The sequence below is a fragment of the Wolffia australiana genome, chromosome 2, assembly GCF_029677425.1.
Source record: "Wolffia australiana isolate 7733 chromosome 2, ASM2967742v1".
NCBI classification, from domain to species: Eukaryota; Viridiplantae; Streptophyta; class Magnoliopsida; order Alismatales; family Araceae; genus Wolffia; species Wolffia australiana.
Window position 1 is genome coordinate 5,326,225 of NC_135836.1, and position 20,259 is coordinate 5,346,483.

The 20,259-nt window shown below is 41.6% G+C and overlaps 1 protein-coding gene across 1 annotated transcript; it reads right to left on the reverse strand.

The window, feature by feature from the left end:
• Nucleotides 1-402: 402 nt before the first annotated feature.
• LOC144716605 (V-type proton ATPase subunit a3-like) lies at nt 403-17,562 on the reverse strand. Its single transcript, XM_078591789.1, has 18 exons — nt 17,303-17,562; nt 15,959-16,003; nt 15,406-15,525; nt 15,012-15,119; nt 13,630-13,740; nt 13,038-13,211; nt 12,263-12,400; nt 10,894-11,001; nt 10,632-10,739; nt 10,035-10,183; nt 9,782-9,935; nt 9,099-9,259; nt 8,810-9,016; nt 2,609-2,792; nt 2,434-2,517; nt 1,581-1,783; nt 883-942; nt 403-798 (listed from the first exon to the last, which is right to left on the reverse strand). The coding sequence occupies exons 1-18, from the start codon at nt 17,444-17,446 to the stop codon at nt 597-599; spliced, it is 2,460 nt and encodes an 819-aa protein (XP_078447915.1). The 5' UTR covers nt 17,447-17,562; the 3' UTR covers nt 403-596.
• Between the last annotated feature and the right edge of the window lie 2,697 nt (nt 17,563-20,259).

Genomic DNA, 20,259 nt, shown 5'->3' on the forward strand with positions numbered 1-20,259 from the left:
ACTCTAAAAAATTACATTACACACTGATCTGACATGTCTGACAGATCTCAAGCGAAAACTGGTAGTTAATAAAACATGGGCCAAACCGGTTACTTCTTGATAACCCCAACAAGTACAAACATAACTTAACTACCCTCACATTACACCATGCAAAGCACATCAAAAAGATTAATGTAACAGAAATAGTAATATTAATAAAAGTCAAACATAACTAAATTATATTACCATACCACCCTTTGTAAATATATAGCCACAATAATTTATGTTTCTATTCAAACTGAGTTGATAAAATATTAAACAAACCAAATAAAGATTACCAAAGATGAACAATATACATTATTGGAAGAACTAAATTTACTGATGTTACTGCATACACTTTCTCAAACATGAACAAGGTCAGCATACAAAGCATGAACCAAACCTCATCATTACCATTATCATAACATCAATTCATCATAAATTATGATGGTTTCTTATTGAGTACAAGAATCTGAAGAGGCGTGATGAATGAACATGAATACACAGCAATCTTTGGAGGAGCATAACTCTGAATATTTCACTGTCCCCCTTAAAACAACAATCTGGGAGTCCTCAAACTAATCTTCTTCATCCAGAGTTGAGAATGAGAAAGGGGCAAACTTATAGCCATCACCTTCATAAAACTTGTTCTGGAACTCCACCCAGTGGAGCCTCAAAGCATGCAGGAAGGCACTTAGGGTTTCCATCACAAGAAGCACTCCAATTGTTGCACAGATGAAGACAATGCCACCAATAAAGAGTATAATGATATTGTTATATCTGGTTTTTTATGACAAAAAGTTAATGAGCTATGCCAAATAGATGTTGAAAAACAATAGAGAAAGTGATTAGTGGAGAACTCACCCCCAGGCTAGGAGAAGTACTTTTTCGTAGAAGACGCTTGACAGTTCTGAATGAGCCAGACTGGGAAATACCAAACAAAAATAGTGATTCAATTGTGATGCATAAAAATTTAAAAGTTACTGAAGTAGATACTGAGTTAGGATGCATACTAAGTAGATATCATTTCTTAAAAGGTCAAAAAATTCCTCACAATATTTACCAAAATTGAAGGCGGGAAAATTCTTTTTTTAATTTAAATATATTGAATTAGATAATGAGTCTTTATTGAAAGAAATTAGATAATTAGTTACGACGCATACAACAAAAAATAGGAGCAAAAGACATTTTGATAAAAAGGCAAAGGAAATATATTTACAGGTTTACCGATATAGAAAGTGAATTAAGATGCTTACAATCAAACAATAGCCGAAGCTAAAAACCTTCTTAGAGAAAGCAAAAAATCCTTTCTCAAAAATAACAACTGAAGTAGATAATCCGTGAAGATGCATACAGCCGAACAAAAATAGAAGCAAAAAACTTTCTACGTTTAAAAGGCAGAGAAATAGATACTCAATCTAGCCAATGAAGTAGTTATTGAGTTATGATGCATACAATCAAAAAAACTGAAGCAAAAATATCAAATCTCAATATAGTTATTGAAGCAGGAAATGAGACATTATTCTATTATAAGTTATCACTTTACACAAATAAAAGAGAACCTTAATGCCCACAACCGCAGATACGAGGCAGTGTTTGATACAGCTCCAAGGACAAACTCTATAGTGTGTATGAGCTGGTGGACGAAGACCTCACTGAACTCAAACTCTTCATGACCATGACCATGGCCTCCGTGATCGGCCTCTATTTCTGCAGAGTCTGTCTCGGAACTGTGAAGCAGTGCATAAGACTGTCCCTGATGCCTCTGAAAGTGGAAGTTGTATAAATGTTCATTAATGTGAAACTACAAGCAAAGCTAGAGTTTTGCAAAAAATGATGACGATGACGAATTATCAGTTTCATCTTCTTCGCCATCTATCGGTTGATCACAAATACGGATGACGAATTATCAGTTTCATAGGCGTTATCATCTCTTGTTCTGGCCCAAATATGGATGACGATGACAATGATGAGTTTTGGGGATGATGATGATGAACTTGCCATCATCTGTGAACCCTAGTTTGGGGCCAAGAAAAACGATGGCAAATGGAAGGTAATGATGACAGATCGTCATCTTCATCATCATCTAGTTCCCGTGAGCGGTGATCATCGTTTGAATTGTCATAATCATTCTTACATCAATGACTGAACCAAATGCTTGGACATACTTAGTTTGATATTGATAAAGATGACAAGTGGACAATGACGGATTTTCTTTATCAGTTGGTTTCCGAGATCTGTCATCATCATTGTCATCCCACCGTTGATGATAAATGGCCATCGTTATCATAGTGATGTCGAAGCCTAAGCATACATGACAATGACAATGAAAATTTTTTCATCATCTGTCAACCCAAGATCAAGCAATCAACAGAAAGGAAAAAAGAACGAGAAAATTTTGGGGCCAGAACTCACCGCCTCATGTTCCCTCTTCATGAGAAAGGGCTTTGGAAATAACATCCATGGTACGGAGACAAGAGCCAGTAGGAGCAAAACAAGCTGTTAACATGTAGACACGGGTGTCATGGTAAAATTTCACATATTTACGAGAATAAGGAAAATAAGCAGGACACGTAGTTAGGAAAATAACCTGAAGAGTTTTCTGTCCAGGGAAAAGTTGATTTTCCCCGAGATCGTCCGTAGGGCTCAGAAACATGTATATCATTACGTGATAGAGATCAGACTTCGAACCAGTGCACCACTTGACAATTATGAGGAGTGACAGATATCCAAACAGGCTGTTCAGAAATATCAACTGCGGAATGAACTGGTACCTGTAAAATGTAACCCATGGGAAATGTTACTCATAGACAAAACAGTATAATGATATATCAACGAAAATCCTTCAAATGAAAAATAGAAAAAACATAAGAATAAATTTAAAGATATTTATGTTATTTTTAAAGAATTTCTCATTGAAGTAGCTCAACAGGTTGGCGAGATATATCTGCATCTTCATCTTATGCGAGTTGATAAAAGATAATTCACTTCGAAAAAAATTAATATATGTTGATATGATTATTACGTTTCTTTATTTTTCTCTCTCCTGTTAGCCCATTAAGGGCCCTATCTCTAATCAGCCCATTTGGGCTCCCTATAAAACCCTGTAATCTCTTTCATTTCATTATGAAGAAGTATTGTTTTCTTGTTCACATGGTATCAGAGCCCTAACCCTAACCCTAATCTGGGTTTCCTGGGCTTGACCTTGCGCTCCGATCTCTGGCGGTTCTCACGACCGCCTGATCTCGCACTCCGGTCCATCGCCGTCCGCTGTATCCTGCACCGGGGGTCGCGTGCAGCAGTTCGCCACGCCCAGCAGCCAGCCGCCCGCCGCGAGCAACCGCCTGCCGTACGCAGCTGCCAGCCGCGCACGGTCGCCCGCCGCGCGCAGCCTCCCGGCGCGCGCAGCGCAGCCGCCGCGCGACGCTGCCGCGCACAGCTGCCCGGCGTGAGCAGCCGCCCGCCGTGCGCAGCTGCCAGCCGCGCACGGTCGCCCGCCGCGCGAAGCCTCCCGGCGCGCGCAGCAGCCAGCCGCGCACAGCCGCGTGCTTCGGTCCGCATCGACCTGCCTCGGTCCGTGCCGCGAGCCGCATCCGCCGCGCCGTGTATCTGCCTCAGTCGAGCCATCAGCTCTTGCAGATCCCACCGCTCGGTGCGGTTGTTTCTTGTGGCTGGTTCAGCACCTTCTGACTGTGATCTACTCTGATTGAGCCACCGGATTCTACAATGACGAATCCGGTTGCTGCTGATTCGCCAGAAGCCCAGACCTCTACTGTTACGCCAGACTCGACGCCGGTATCTACGCCACATGCAGCTGCAGTGCCTCTTGAGCCCGGGAATTGGTCGTCCTCTCCTGGGCCATTCTCTCTGCCTAGGATGCCTCCGGATGGTATGTTTACTGGATTTAATCTTCTGCAATGGCGCCAGTACGTCCAGATCACTTTAAAGGGGCGTCTCATGCTCTTGCGCCATCTTCTAGAAGACGGACCTCCCCGGACCGATCCCAAGTATTATGACTGGCTGGACGTTGAGGGGGTAGTTCATCGCTGGCTCTTGGACAGTATTTCACCCAGTGTTAAAGGTGAATTCCTGTCTCTAGAGTCGGCTCGGGCGGTCTGGGAAGCGGCACTCGAGAGCCACTCCAAGAAGCACAACATTGCGACTCTGTACGAATTGGTGCATCGGGCCGCCAACCTGCGTCAAGGAGACCGGTCTATCATGGAGTACAGTACGGAGCTCATTTCGTTGTGGAATGAGATTGACCACTACATGCCGCCCGACCCTCATTCGGTGGACCGCAAATATACTCTTCAACTTCGGGTTTTCCAGTTTCTTATGGGACTGAACCCGGAATATGAAGCGGTACGGGCTCAGCTTATACATCGGGAGACTGGTCCTACCTTCAAGGATGCGCTCCGCAGTGTGAGGGTTGAAGAATCTCGCTTTCAGCAGGCCCAGAACTCGGCTTCGGCACTTGTAGCTCAGTCCTCTTCGTCTGCGCGCCCATCGACGACTACACCACCCAGTTCTTTGCCGCGTGGTCAGACTGCTCGGACGGAGGATTCTCCGAAGGGTGATCCTTCGCTGTTTTGCAATTACTGCAAGAAGCGAGGTCACTCTAAGGAGACGTGCTACAAGCTTCAACGGAAACGCATGCAGCAGAGTAACCTTGCTACTGTCGCACCTGCTGCCGGTCCCGTGCCTACTCCGGGTCAAGTACCTATGCCATATGGTCTTCTCCCGCCCTCGCCCGCCAGCTTTACTCCGGAAGAAATGGAACGTCTACGCCAATTGCTGGATCCTCCAGTCGTGGGATCATGCTCCTTGGCCCACGCAGGTATGTCCACCGGTCTTCCTACACCTCCATCCCCTTCTGGCCATTCTCCTTTCTCTTCTACTTGGCTCCTTGATTCCGGTGCCACCGCCCACATGACTCCTAATCCAAGAGCCTTTGTGACTTATGAACCCGTCCCTGGATCCTCCAAAGTCAAAACAGCCTCCGGCGATCTTCTCACCGCAAGCGGTATTGGACGTGTGGCTATTTCCTCTTCTATGCATCTACCTAAAGTTCTTCATGTTCCACGCCTTACTCATCATCTTCTCCTTATCTAGCCTTGTTCGCGACTTGAACCAAGACCTTACATTCTCTCCTACTTCATGTTTTTATCGTGATAAGGTGTCGGGAGGACGATTTCCATTGCTGAGGAGCATGAGGGGCTCTATCTTGTTCGACCTCGTTACTTCTTTTGCTGTTGCTGCTGCGGCAGTTTCCCTTCGACTTCCCACGAGCTGCCAGGCTTCTTCATCGACGCCTCGGCCATCCTTCTTTTGCTACTCTTTATCGTCTTTTCCCAAACTTTTTCAAGGCCATTCTGTGGACCGTTTTGTTTGTAATGCTTGTCGAATTGCGAAACATCATCGCACTACGTATCCTATCTCTTCTTCTCATTCTTTGACCCCATTCTCCCTTATTCACACCGATGTGTGGGGACCATCCCCTATTCACAGCACTTCCGGCTCTCGATGGCTATGCATCTTCATTGACGATGCAACTCGTTTCACGTGGGCATATTTCTTAAAGAACAAATCGGAGATATCACGTGTCATTCCTCAATTCTACTCACTTGTCCAGACTCAATTTTCTACATCAATTCGTCGCTTCCGCTCCGACAATGCTAAAGACTACGTTAACACTTCGTTAAGCACTTTCTTTCGAGACAAAGGCATTATCCATGAAACCTCTTGCCCTTATACACCCCAGCAAAATGGCGTTGCCGAAAGAAAATTCCGCCACATCTTTGACATGACTCGGAGCCTTCTCTTCCATATGCATGTGCCCAAGTATTTTTGGGGGGAAGCCGTCTCCACCGCCATCCATCTCCTCAACCGCCTTCCGTCTCGAGTGCTTGACTATTCCACTCCTATTGACCGTCTTCAGCATGTCTTTCCCACTCTCTCTCTCCGAACTAATCTCACCCCTCGTGTATTTGGATGTGTCTGCTATGCGCCTAACCATCAACTTGGTCGTGATAAACTAGATCCTCGTGCTATCAAATGTGTGTTTGTTGGTTATTCTTCCACCCAAAAAGGGTATTTATGCTATCATCCACCCTCTTGTCGGTTTGTCGTCACCAAAGATGCCACATTTGATGAATTTCTTCCCTACTATTCCTCCTCTTCTCCAGAACCACCATCGTCCACATCTCCATCCGATCCACTTGAATTCTTAATTCTTCCTCCACCATCTCCTCCGTCATCCGTCTCTAGTCCCTCTTCGCCGGCCCCGACAGAAGTGTCTCCTCCTGTTGCTCCTCCAGAGATTGTGCCTCCCGACCCGTCTCCGGCCGCCGCCTCAGTCCCTCCTGTGGAGACTCCTCCTGTCCCTGCTGCTGAATTCCCTCTTCTGCCGAAACTTCTTGATTCCACCGCTACCTATACGTCGCTGCCCGCCTGAAAAACGCTACGGTATTACTCTTGCTCGTCGAAAACCTCGGGTTGCTTCTTCTTCTCCAGCTGTCCCGCCTCCCTCTTCCTCCACCCCTCCAGAAACCTCCTCATTAGCCGTGCTGCCCTCGTCTCGTTCTTCTCCTCTCTATCCATTAGAGGCATCCATCTCATCTCACCGTCTCTCACCATCCTATCATGCCCTTCTCACCTCACTTGATGCCACTTCCCTTCCAAAGACGGTGGACATTGCCCTTTCGTTTCCGCATTGGCGTCAGGCTATGGCGGAGGAGCTTCATGCTCTTGCTCAAAATGAGACGTGGGATCTGGTTCCTCTACCGGCCGGGAAGCATCTAGTGGGTAGCCGTTGGGTGTATGCTGTGAAGCATAATTCCGACGGTTCTATTGAGAGGCACAAAGCCCGGGTTGTGGCGCAAGGGTTTACTCAGAAGCATGGCATTGATTATCAAGAGACATTTGCCCCCGTCGCCAAGCTGAATACGGTGCGGATATTATTGGCCCTCGCTGCGGATAGTGGCTGGATTTTGCAGCAATATGATGTGAAGAACGCTTTTCTGCATGGTGATTTGACTGAGGAGATCTACATGGCATTACCTCCTGGCTACACTTCCTTAGTGCCGTTGTCTCCAAAGTCTGTTGTCTGTCGCCTGAAGAAAGCACTATATGGCTTGAAGCAATCTCCTCGAGCGTGGTTTGGTCGTTTCACGATGGCCATGAAGCGCCGTGGATACCGTCAGTGTAATGGAGATCACGCCCTCTTCTACCGCCATTCCACGTCAGGGGGAGTCGCTATTCTTCTTGTGTACGTGGATGACATCATTCTTACGGGTGATGATACGGCGACCATTACGGAGCTGGCTATGTATCTTTCGTCGGAATTTGCTATTCGCCATCTTGGCCCGTTAAGGTACTTTCTTGGTATAGAGGTGGCATATTCTTCGAGCGGGATCTTTATTTGTCAGAGAAAGTATACGGTGGACCTTCTCTGTGAGCTTGGAAAGGAGGACTCCAAGCCTTCTTCGACACCGATTGATGCAAACCATCGACTTGGTGCCGATGCGGATGAGGAGCTTGCTGAGCCTGGACCATATAGAAGACTTGTGGGCAAACTGATTTATCTCACCCACACTCGTCCGGACATTGCATATTCAGTGGGTGTTCTGAGTCAGTTTATGCAGACTCCTCGCAGGAGCCATTTTCATGCTGCTCATCGTCTCCTCCGTTTCCTGAAGGGCACCATTGGCCGTGGACTATTGTTTCGTCGCCATACCGGCCTGCGTCTCGAAGTCTACACCGACGCAGATTATGCTGGCTCTGTGGTTGATCGTCGGTCCACATCTGGATATTGCACCTTCTTGGGCGGCAATCTGATTACTTGGAGGAGCAAGAAGCAGAAAGTGGTCTCCCGATCAAGTGCTGAAGCGGAGTTCCGTGCCCTTGCGCATGGTCTGTGTGAAGCACTTTGGATTACCCAGCTTCTTCGTGAGCTACGGTGTCCAGTTATCTCCCCTGTCCAGCTGTTCTGCGACAACAAATCGGCGATTAGCATTGCTCATGACCCCGTTCAGCATGATCGTACAAAGCACATTGAGATCGATCGCCATTTCATCAAAGAGAAGCTTGAATCGGGAGATTTTTGCACGCCATATGTTCCGTCCACTGAACAACTTGCAGATATCTTCACCAAAGGGCTTCATGCCCCTAGGTTTGAGGAGCTTTGTTCCAAGCTGGGTGTGGAAAACATCCATGCTCCAGCTTGAGGGGGAGTGTTGATATGATTATTACGTTTCTTTATTTTTCTCTCTCCTGTTAGCCCATTAAGGGCCCTATCTCTAGTCAGCCCATTAGGGCTCCCTATAAAACCCTGTAATCTCTTTCATTTCATTATGAAGAAGTATTGTTTTCTTGTTCACAATATATATATATTGAAAATTTTAAATATATAACCAGATATTGGAAAAAATATCAATCCATCGGATATTAAGGTTGTTTTTAAAGAACTTCCAATAGGTCAGCAAGATACTGAGGTACAACTGCATCTTAATTTCAAGCGAACTAAGAAAAGGTAATTCACGTCGAAAAACAAATAAATATATATCATAAGACTTTGCCACATTCTTAGATAAAACTTAGAGAAAAATTCCACCCACCAGATATTAAGGCTACTTTTATTAATTTATCCAATTAAAATAGCTCACAAGAGGTCGAGGTCCACATCTTCATCTTAAGTGAGCCGAGTAAAGGTAATTCACTAGCAAAAATACATAAATATATAAAACGAATTTCCTACGTTTTAAGATCGAAGTTAAAGAAAAATTCCACTCACCAGATATTGAGGCTATTGCTAAAGAATTTCCCATTGAAATAGCTAAGCAAGATGCCGAGATTCATCTGCGCCACTCCAATGAGTATTGACATCTTCATCTTGAGCGAGTTGAGAAAAGGTAATTCACTTCGACTTCCATGCCATACAGGATCCACACCAAATGGATATGTACTCCGGACTTTAACCAAACCACTGGTAGATGCATCTCTAAGGAAAATAATTAAATTAAACAAGTTAAGCAGGATACTTTAATATTCCTTCAATGAGCAAAAAGAGACAAGCAATGTACCTGCAAGAAGAATCACGGCATGCGTACGCCGACTTTCCAAACAGCTCAAAAGGTACGGAAAAGAATTCGTTGTACACCAATCCAGTGTAAATTGAGAACAGCGCCATCATCATAATCACATAGCGCCCCCCAAATGTCATTTCCGTAATATCTCCCAGCTTCTGTTATAATTAAAGGGACGACTCAGATTTTTGAATTTACTCAGAAGTCATTCATTAAGATCGTGCACAGCTTTATACTAGTTCCCAAAGGAATAAAGTGCAATTGTCCAGATCCAACCCATCACCGTCTCTCATCATCAATAACAGGTTGAGTGAAGATGACGATTTCATCATCAGCAGCATCATGCCACTCGCAGAAGAATGATGATTATGATGACTATTTCATCACCATCGCTCGTCATTCAAGTGAGATTCATAGATGGTGAGTGATAAGAGGCGATGACAAGACAAAATCACCATTGTCAACATCATCCTACCGACTGACAATAGATGATGTCCACGACTTCATCATCGTAAGAGTGAGCACGAATGATGGGGCATTGACCACTCGTCATTGTTCTTTTGCCATAGTCATCAGAGATGCCACCAATAGATCCAACTAAAGTTTGAAATACACAACAAAAGTTTCAATAACCGTGTGCTGAGAAACAAGATTAGGAGAAGATATTCGCAGTTGCAAACCTGACTAGAGAGTTTTTTCTCTCTGATTATGAAGTACATGGTTGCAAGCAACAAACATAAGCCATGCCCCCAGTCACCAAACATGACAGCAAAGAGAAAAGGGAATGTGATGATTGTGAATACAGCTGGATTTGCTTCTTGATACTTCGCGACCCTGATAAAGAATCCAAAGGAGATGATTGTCAAATTTATCTTTATTACCAACACGTTTTTTTTCAGTACATAGACCGATGATCAAGAAGTCATAACTCACCCATATGCATCAACAATCTCTTGAAACGCAGAGGAAAACTTATTTATACGAAAATAAGTAGGGGGTTGTTCTCTAGTGTGCAAGACTTGGAAAATAGATTCAACTTGAGAGTTGCTATCCAATGTTGCTTGGTGCAGAACATCCTGGATCTGAAGAACAGAAAGAAAAATAAATGGGGTTATATAATGCATGACACTAAATAAATAAATAACCTCTAACCAATTTTACGTAGTTTCCCTGTTATATTAAGATTCAAAATATTGCTATATATCAAGTTAAATACTATCTATAGATTCTCATGTTTTTGTTAAAAATATATATGGTATGACAAATTTTATCATATATAAGGCAACTAAAATCGAATCTAGCAAAAGAAGACTGAAGTATAAAATAACATTATTTTACAAGCCATTATTATTGCACCTACTAAGGCTACTAAAGAACAATAGAAATTAGTTCAACTGAAAGAAAAAATTGTTGAAAAATGAAATCCAATCTGTTGAACAAAACTTCTAATACCCTGCTCTACAATGTGGTTTATTTTAGTCCACATAAGGTCTTTATCACAAGTTAAGATAAAATGCACGTGACAAACACCTGAGTGGATGCGAATTTTGGACTCCAGCCCTCCGCAACAAGGCATTTCTTGGAAACGTCAAGACTAAGCATGTTCAACGTGTGGTATACAGATTTCTCTTTCCTCACCTGGGCCATGACAGATACAAGTCAGAATAAAGCAACTCTTCTTCCCGGGAAATATGCTATTTCAATTTTCAAAATAATTTCTTATAATTTTATACGCCCAAGGCATTACAAAAATTGTATAAAAAATTATTACAGCAGATTCGAGGCTACTGACCAAAAGATTCCACGATTCATATTGGTGGCTGATACTCTTGAGTAAATTATCCCGATGCATAAGTCCAATATCTATTGTGGTCTTTAACTCTGATATTCTTCCGTGCACCTGGAAATCATAACGCAACACATTCAATAAAGTAGAGACGACCAATAGGAAACCAACATAAGATGTTTCAATGTATAAACGGTTCACATATTTTTTTTGAACAATACAAACGGTCCACGTATTAATAAACTTGCGTCCACAATTATCAATTTTTATACAAGGTAGGGACGCAAAGATATAATGCAAACAGTCACTTGACGACCAGAAATAAACAAGACTAATTGATAGCTTAACAAAACCAATAAAAATTTACATCTTTTCCAAACAGCGATAGCAACAAACATTCGTACCTAATTTAGACAAAATTGAATCAAAGGATCGAGTCTGACGTCACAACAAGCTAATCAATAGAATTCTAAAAATCACTTCCAAATTCCCCCAACATACATACATTAACTAGTTCTTTTGACTCAAAAAAACTAGCTACTTCTCGAAGAATGACGTCAAATTTTCATTTCTATGATGTGGCTGCGTTACTTTCTATGTTCCTGTTTCCTCATATATACCTACCCCATCACCATCACAGTCTTTTCTAACTTTTTTGACCTTTTTTTGGAAGCGTTTTAAGCAATATCTCTTTGACCTCGTCCTTGATTTTAATTGTGATATTAGGCGGCAATCAGTGAAGGAATAAGGAGGTGTTAGACACAGCACCCTTGCTGTGTCTTCCTTAATCTTTTATGTGTGTCGCTGACTCCTGGGCCAAAAGTTACTTGGCCCATTTCTGAGCTTTCCCATATGACTCATTCATAATGGGCCTGGTTTTATGTCACTAGTATTAAAACCAGTCACTCACGAAAAATAGACTTGAGATGTCTTTCCTAAACCCTAATCTGATTGGCGACTGCCGAGAGAAACGCTCATTCTGCAGTGTTACACAGGAAAATAAACAGATGATAAACACCGCAGACTTTCAAGAAAACCCTCAAAAGTGATCCTTCCATGAAGAAAATTCCAAATGGATGGAGAAAAAAACCAAGACTATCAACTCTATGACAAAAATTTGAAGCCGAAAATTATTTGGAATGAGTTAAGAACTTAGCAACCGAATCATATTATCAAAAAATATATTTTTGAACTTCTAAAGTAAAAAGCATTTACACTAAATGCAAGATACAACTAATCAAACCGAAAATAAGATAAACGTCAAACATTCTGTATACACCACCAGTAGTGGCAAGTGCAAAGGCAACCCCTAGAGAACTATCTGAGCCAATTAAAAATCAACAACTTGAAAAAAATTGTAAAAGAGGAATCCCACCTCCTCAATCATCTGTCTTTGCTTCCCGACATCCTCAGTGAATGGATACCGATTGGCTCCAAAAGCTTCACAGATCTTAAGGATCTTGGTTTTTGCTCTTTCTCCAGAATAGAACACGACAAATACATTTTTTAAGCACTGTTGCACGGCAGATGAGTCAATTATATTCCCATAGATACCATTACTAAACCAAGAAATGTGACACGGCTTATCAGAATAACATCCTCAAAAAGATACAGAAAAAATGCAAAACCTATATTAACGTGATTAACTATTTCAAGACCGCTGGAAATGCTGATAGATAACACCCTCCTCAATATATCGCTAAGAAAAGACAGCTAACATTTGATCAATCACAAATTAGAGTCGCAGAAAAAAGTAAACAGGAAACTAATCCATTTTCTTTAACAAACACGGGAGAGTAGAAATATATTAAAATTTTCACGGGACCAAAAGCTTTTCAAATAACTGCCCTCTTTGAAAAAAAATAAGATCACCCTGAACGGTGATCAACCTGTATAAATTTCCTTTAGCGGTCCAAATATAAAAAGAATCATATCAGGCCCAGTAAGTACCATTAAAGTGAGTGGACTACATTCTAGGCCCATAAATATTTCTTCTTCCACTACAAGTTTTAAGGCAGCGACAGTAGGAGCCGAGCTAGATGGCATCAACTGCTTACACTTTTCCTTCATTCTTACCCCAAAAATGGTTACCGGCTAACTATATCCTATCCTCCAGCGAAAACTAGCTCTCAGGGTTAGGAACAACAAACCTTCTCCCCAGAGACTGGATCAGTGACAGGATCATCAACCAATGCTTGTCTCAGAAACACATTTCCTCTGGTCGCACGAAAGAGAATCCTTTCAAATGGCAGCGATTTTTCTTTTGGTACAAGCCCGCTGATAAACCCAAGCTTAATTTGCTTGGACGGATCAGTTGAGATTTCCTAAAAAAAATGAAACCAGTTAATATCAGAAATTTTTAAAAGAATAGGGAAGATCATGCGAGAATTGCAATTAATATGATGCTATTCAAAATATATAACCGATAAAAATTTGAAATAAATTATGTTGAAGACATGGGCCAACTAATAAGCCCACATGAAGTTGGAAGAGTATCGGGCTTAAATGAGCCACCCTCGGGCTTCCTAACTCAGGCCCATCAACTTTTTAACGGCTAGTCAAACTAGCCGTTAGAAAAACTAGCCATTAGATGGCTAGTATAAAAACGATGTGTATTGCTGTAATGTGCATCTTTTGAAGCTGAATTAAAGTTTTATTTTCTTTGCTCTTCTTCTCCATTCTACTCTACAATCACTAGTGTGGATCGACAAATTAAAACAAAGCAATCATATCAATCCTTACTTGCTCCACAAGTAGTGGGCTATCAATTGAAGCATCGCCAATACTTTGTGCTTCAACCTCCCTTTGCTGGGCAGCTGCATCACTCTGAGCAGAGTAAAAGAACTCGCCAGTCTGAAAGTAACAAAGACAAAAAAATCACATGAAAACTGAACCTTGCAGAAGATTTCCAGAAAAAAGGCAATTGCACAAAGTTGGGTAATTCTCATAAAACAATACGGTTTTCTATAATCATGCTCAAATTTTCTAAACGTAACAAGTCTCAACTCTAAGAAGAAAGTCGACATTTTGCTTCTCCTCTAATGAATATCCCACCACCAGGTTATATCAGAAATAACACACGATAAATTGATGTCAAGTGCACAATCTTCTGCCCCAGGTAACTAACTATGATAGAAATGGAGTACCCCTTAAATTCCACGGGTGAGTGTTGCATATCTATGAACATGAACAGGGAAATGCCATCATTTAGGCATCTATCCCTTCATCACTAGAAAGAAGACAGATCTAGAAGGAAGGAAAGATTACTGTCGAGGAACTGGGGCAAGGGTGCACTCTCGATGGCATGAGAATCCAAAGAACTTCGGATAACAGGCAAATCCCTGTGGGGGTGATCCTGGCCTATATTTCCTTTGTCAAATTCTTGATTTTGTTTCTAGCCCTTCTCCCTCTGTGTTCTTCTCCATCTTCTTGACTATTCCCATCTTGATACTTTCTCTTGAACTCTATAACTCTCGATTTTTCTCTCAGATTGCCCGTCAGAAACAAGAATCCTATGGGATAGTTTCCTTTTTTAAAGGCAAGAACTCTAAACTCAAAGAATGAATCATTTTTCAAAAAAAAATAAACTCAAAGAATGAAGTTAAAGTTTAACAGCTCCTTCAACATATGTGTCAGCCTATCGCCATTAGTTTCTCTCTATTAACTTCCTCTTAGATAACTCTTACATGGGCTTCCCCTTGAATGACAAATAGGGCTTCCCTTTAGATGACTAAAAGGACTTCCTTTTAAATGAGTAATAAGATCCATGCTACGAGGCTCATTAATCTTGTGTATAATGGGGGTTTCCCACTTCATCAAGATTAATCAAATCTGTTTTTTTAATTAAACCCTTATCGCTGTGCAGGTTAAGATTTGTGACAGCAACCATCGACAAGATTAATCAAATTTGTGACGTCCATTCTTCATACTGCGGCAATCATTTCTCAGCCAACCCTGAATCCCGAGGAAAATTGCTCATGATTGCACAATGGATAAAGATAAATGCAGGCCAGATATGTTTACCCATTAATCACGAGAGTAGGTTTGACAAAATATATAAACAACAGATAACAATTTTAACTTAAGGTTCGCATACTTCAGAAGATGAGAAAATATAACCAAACCTTCTGAAGAACAAGCTTGTACTCCAGAAGCTCGTTGTAGGTTCGTAGCAGCTTTTCACTGTTGGCATTAACTTCAATCAGCTCAGCTTCAAGCTCATCCACCTTGACCTGCATCCATAAAGTTTCTCTCAACAAAAGCCAAAAAAGTGACAACATGATATCATCCCAGACTCTTCTCAAGGACATTTCCTTCATTTGCACATAAGATTCGGCCTTCTGGCTACGCCTTTTCTCCCCTCCTTAGGGTAGGCCAACATCTATTTCAAGGAAAATCTTATTTGCAAAGGACGGAAAGGCCCCTGAGAGGAATCAGGGATCGTTTTTTATTTTGAAAGAATCGGGGATCGCATTATCACAATGCACAGAAAAATGCATAAGTCTGAAAATGCCATACTTCCAAGTCATCGAAATTAATTCGATCCAGCACAGGGATTGCGGATGAAAGAATCCCAGCCTTTGACATTTGATCCCTGAAAAATCGGAGTTTGCGTGCCATTTCACCACATCTCTTGATCTGTAACAGAGTGGAAGTCAAAAAAAAAGAGATAGCCACAGAGTATAGATAATGCTATAAGATGCTACAGTGGAAATTGAGATAGAAAACCAAAAAAAATACTGCAGGTTTTGGTGACAGTAAATGGACGAAAGCACTAGAAATAAAAGATATGTAAAGATGAACCACACTGATTACAAAATTAAAGAGAAGACATAAATTTCCTTACTCTCACAGATACCACTTCATCAAGATCTTTTGGAAGAAATTTTAGCAAAATGTTTAAAATCAACATTTCAGCATATGAGATCAGCATTCAAAGATATCTACCTAAAGAAAAAATAGAGTAAAATTTGGACGAGAAAACAAACTTCTCCCAATAAGTTTTTATATTAACGCCTCGAAACACCTTTAGGAACTGACAAAGAGATGATGACATGATGCAAAAAAATACCTGGTTCGCATATGTTCTCTGGAACGGGCTCTTATCCGCATTAAGCTGAAGAAAATATAGTAAATTAGTATCACCATGAAATAAGACGTCATCAACAGCTCAATGAAAAGTTGAACATCAAGTAAACTTCCAATCATTTCTCTTGATACAAAGCAATAAGATTAGAATTGATTAAACTTCACTTATCTTCAAATATGTTATCCTGGACTTTCTTCCAAGCAGGACAGATTAGCATAATACATAGTATAAACAAGAAAAAAAAATTTGAATTAAACAAGAAAATGAATAAATAAATTTACAAACAATTGGTTTTAGTGAATACAGATAAATAAAAAGTGAAATCACAGAAGAGAAAGGCCAGTCAGGACAGTCTCTATGGAATCTAGTAGCTAGACTATGTCAGAAAACAAAATACCGATCGTGCCGAACCATAGTTCAGGTGATTTTCAGGTGGATGTGAGAAGTTGATGGAAAGCTCGAAATCAGTTTAACAAAATAATCAAATCATGCAATTATACAGAACTGAGAAGGTGAAGTCTCTGTGCATTTATCATCCGATTAAGGATCTGAGGAGTCTCTAGTCTCAAAAAGGGGGGAAAAAACTAAAAAATACATTGATATTCGGTCAGAAGCCGAAAACTACCAGAAGACTCATCAAACTACATCAGATAATCTTACAAAAGATAATCTTACATCAGATAATCTTACAACACGTTCAAAAGATAAACAATGCGAATATCAATTTTCTCCTGTTCTTATGCCACGCCGAATTGGAAAATTTTAACCTCTACTTAAAACCGCACGGCCAGCGCATCGTTCTGAGATCTCGGACAAGAGAATCCCCTAAAGAATCTATCCAAATTCCATCTTCTCGACTTCAGAACCTAATCTTAGAATAGAACAACCACTGACGGCAACACGTTCAAAAGATAAACAATGCGAAGATCAATTTTCTTCTGTTCTTACGCCACCCCAAATTAGACAATTTTCACTCCAATTTAACGCATAATCAAAACCACACGGCCAGCGCATCCTTCTACGATCGCGGACAAGAGAATCCCCAAGAGACCCTAATCTAACAATAGAATAACCACCGATGGCAACACGTTCAAGAGGTAAAAAATGCGAAGATCAATTTTCTTCTGTTCTTACGCCACGCCAAATTAGAAAATTTTCACTTCGATTTAACGCATAATCAAAACCACACGGCCAGCGCATCGTTCTACGATCACGGACAAGAGAATCCCCTTCAGAACCAATCAAAAATCCGTCTTCTCGACTAAATTATTTAAAAGGGATGAAAGATTTCCCCAAAAAAAAGGAAAAAAAAGTGAAATTTCTCACGTCTTTGAACTGGAGGAGGCCGAGATCGCCGACGTAGGAGAGGGTGCGATGGGCGGCTTCGACGGGGATGATGAGCTGAACGAGCTGCATGGCTTCGGAGCGCATGAGATCCATGGGGGGACAGCACCAGCCTCCTCCCGCCATCGCGGCAATCGCTACCGAGGAAGCGCACGCAGATGAGGAGATCTCCTCCTTGGGGCGAAGCCAAGATGCCAGACAAGAGGCCTCTCCCTCTCTCTCTCTCTCCCCTTCCACGTCTCCCTCTCTCTATTATCACTCTCCCTATCTCCATCTCTATCTCTCTCCATCCATCTCTCTCTCTCTCTAGCCACTTCTATTATGCCTCTCTCTTGCTGTCTTTTTTTAAATCTCTCTCTCTAGCCACTTCTATTATGCCTCTCTCTTGCGGTCTTTTTTTAAATCTCTCTCTCTAGCCACTTCTATTATGCCTCTCTCTTGCTGTCTCTTTTTATCTCTCTCTCTCTAGCTACTTCTATCTTTCTGCATATCCCTTGCTATCTCTTTTTAAATCTCTCTCTCTAGCCACTTCTATGTTTATGCATCTCCTGCAATCTCTTTTTAAATCTCTCTGTATCCATCTCTCTCTCTAGCCACTTCTAGCTTTACGCATCTCTCTTGCAATCTCTTTTACATCTCTCTCTCTCATGCCTGACAAGAAGCATCTCTCTCTTGCTCTCTCTCTCCTCTATCCGTCTATCTATTTAGCTATCTATCTCTCTCTTGCTTTCTCTCCTCTAGCTATCCATCTATCTCTCTTGCACTCTCTCCTCTATCCATCCATCTCTTTAGCTATCAATCTCTCTCTCTAGCTATTTATATCTTTTTGCATCTCTCTTTCTATCTCTTTTAAATTCTCTCTCTATGTAGGTCTGGCCAGACAAGAAGCCTCTCTCTCTCGCTTGCTCTCTCTCCTCTATCCTCTCTCTCTCTCTAGCTCTTTCTATCTTTTTACATCTCTCTTCCTATCTCTTTTTAAATCTCTCTCTATGTAGGTCTTGCCTGACATGACGGCACTCTCTCTCCTCCCACGTCTTCCCTCTCTCTATTATCATTTACTCTCTCTCTTGTTCTCTTCATCTCTCTCTCTAGCTCTTTCAATTTTTATCTATCTCTCTTTCTATCTCTTTTTAATTCTCTCTCTAGGTTATGCCAGACAATAGGCCTCCATCTCCCTCCTCGTTGCCCTCTCTCTGTTACTTTCTCTCTCTCTCTCCTCTTTCTATTTCTCTCTTACTGTCTCTTTCTATCTCTTTTTGAATCCCTCTCTAGGTTTTGCCTGACAAGAAGCCTCTCCCACTCTCTGCCACGTCTTTGTCCTCTATTGTCACCTACTTTGTCTCTCTCTATACATCTCTCTCTAACTCTTTCTTTCTTTATCCATCTCTCCTATCCCTTTTTTGAATCTCTCTCTCTAGGCCTTGCCTGACAAGAAGCCTTTCTCTCTCCTCCATCTTCCCTCTCTCTCTAGCTCTTTCAATCTTTAACCATCTATCTCTCTCTCTTTCTTTCTCTCTCTTTATATATATATCTAGATCTAGATCTTGCCCAACAAGAAGCCTCAGCTCTCATATCTCTCTCTAGATCTCGCCCAACATGAAGCCTCAGCTCTCCATATCTCTCTCTAGATCTCGCCCAACATGAAGCCTCAGCTCTCATATCTCTCTCTAGATCTCGCCCAACATGAAGCCTCAGCTCTCATATCTCTCTCTAGATCTCGCCCAACATGAAGCCTCAGCTCTCATATCTCTCTCTAGATCTCGCCCAACATGAAGCCTCAGCTCTCCATATCTCTCTCTAGATCTCGCCCAACATGAAGCCTCAGCTCTCATATCTCTCTAGATCTTGCCCAACATAAACCCTCAGCTCTCATATCTCTCTCTAGATCTCGCCCAACATGAAGCCTCAGCTCTCATATCTCTCTCTAGATCTCGCCCAACATGAAGCCTCAGCTCTCATATCTCTCTCTAGATCTCGCCCAACATGAAGCCTCAGCTCTCATATCTCTCTCTAGATCTCGCCCAACATGAAGCCTCAGCTCTCATATCTCTCTCTAGATCTCGCCCAACATGAAGCCTCAGCTCTCATATCTCTCTCTAGATCTCGCCCAACATGAAGCCTCAGCTCTCATATCTCTCTCTAGATCGTGCCCAACATGAAGCCTCAGCTCTCATATCTCTCCCTAGATCTTGCCCAACATGAAGCCTCAGCTCTCATATCTCTTTCTAGATATTGCCCAACATGAAACCAGAGCTCTCCATCGCTCTCTATCTTTATTCATCTCTCTTTCTATCTCATCATAGATCTCTCTCTAAATCTTGCCCAATATGAAGTCTCAGCTCCGTTTCCTTGTCTTCCCTCTCTACTCTATCTTATCTCTCTTTCTATCTTTTATACATCTCTTTTCCGACCTGTTTTTCTATCTCTCTCTAGATCTTTTTAGCGGAAATCCCGTGCCCGACAAAAAGCCTCTGCTGTCCTTCCACGTCTTCTTTCTCTCTCTTTCCATCTCTCTCTCCATCGCTTTCTATCTTTATATCTCTCTCTCTAGATCTTGGCCGCCCACGCTTAATACTTGTTTCTATTCAGAGATTAATGAATAAAAAGTACATTATTTTATAATAAATAATTGTCTATTCTTTCACGTGACACGTGTAGAGATTGGGCCTGGCCCAATATCTTAGTCGTTTTAAGATATTTTGATAGTTTTTAATTTAATTGTTCAGATTCCACTTATAAAAAAAAATACAGACGTCACTAGCCACCGTCCCGCTCATGCGACCTTCATTCATCATTTATTATGATGTTTTCTATATATAAATATATATCTAGAATCTGGATCTTTCTAGCAGAAAACCCTTGCTACTATGTAGATTAATTAAAAAATTTATTCTATAGTTAAGATCACTGGTGCTTGATTAATTGTACAGAAATGGTTG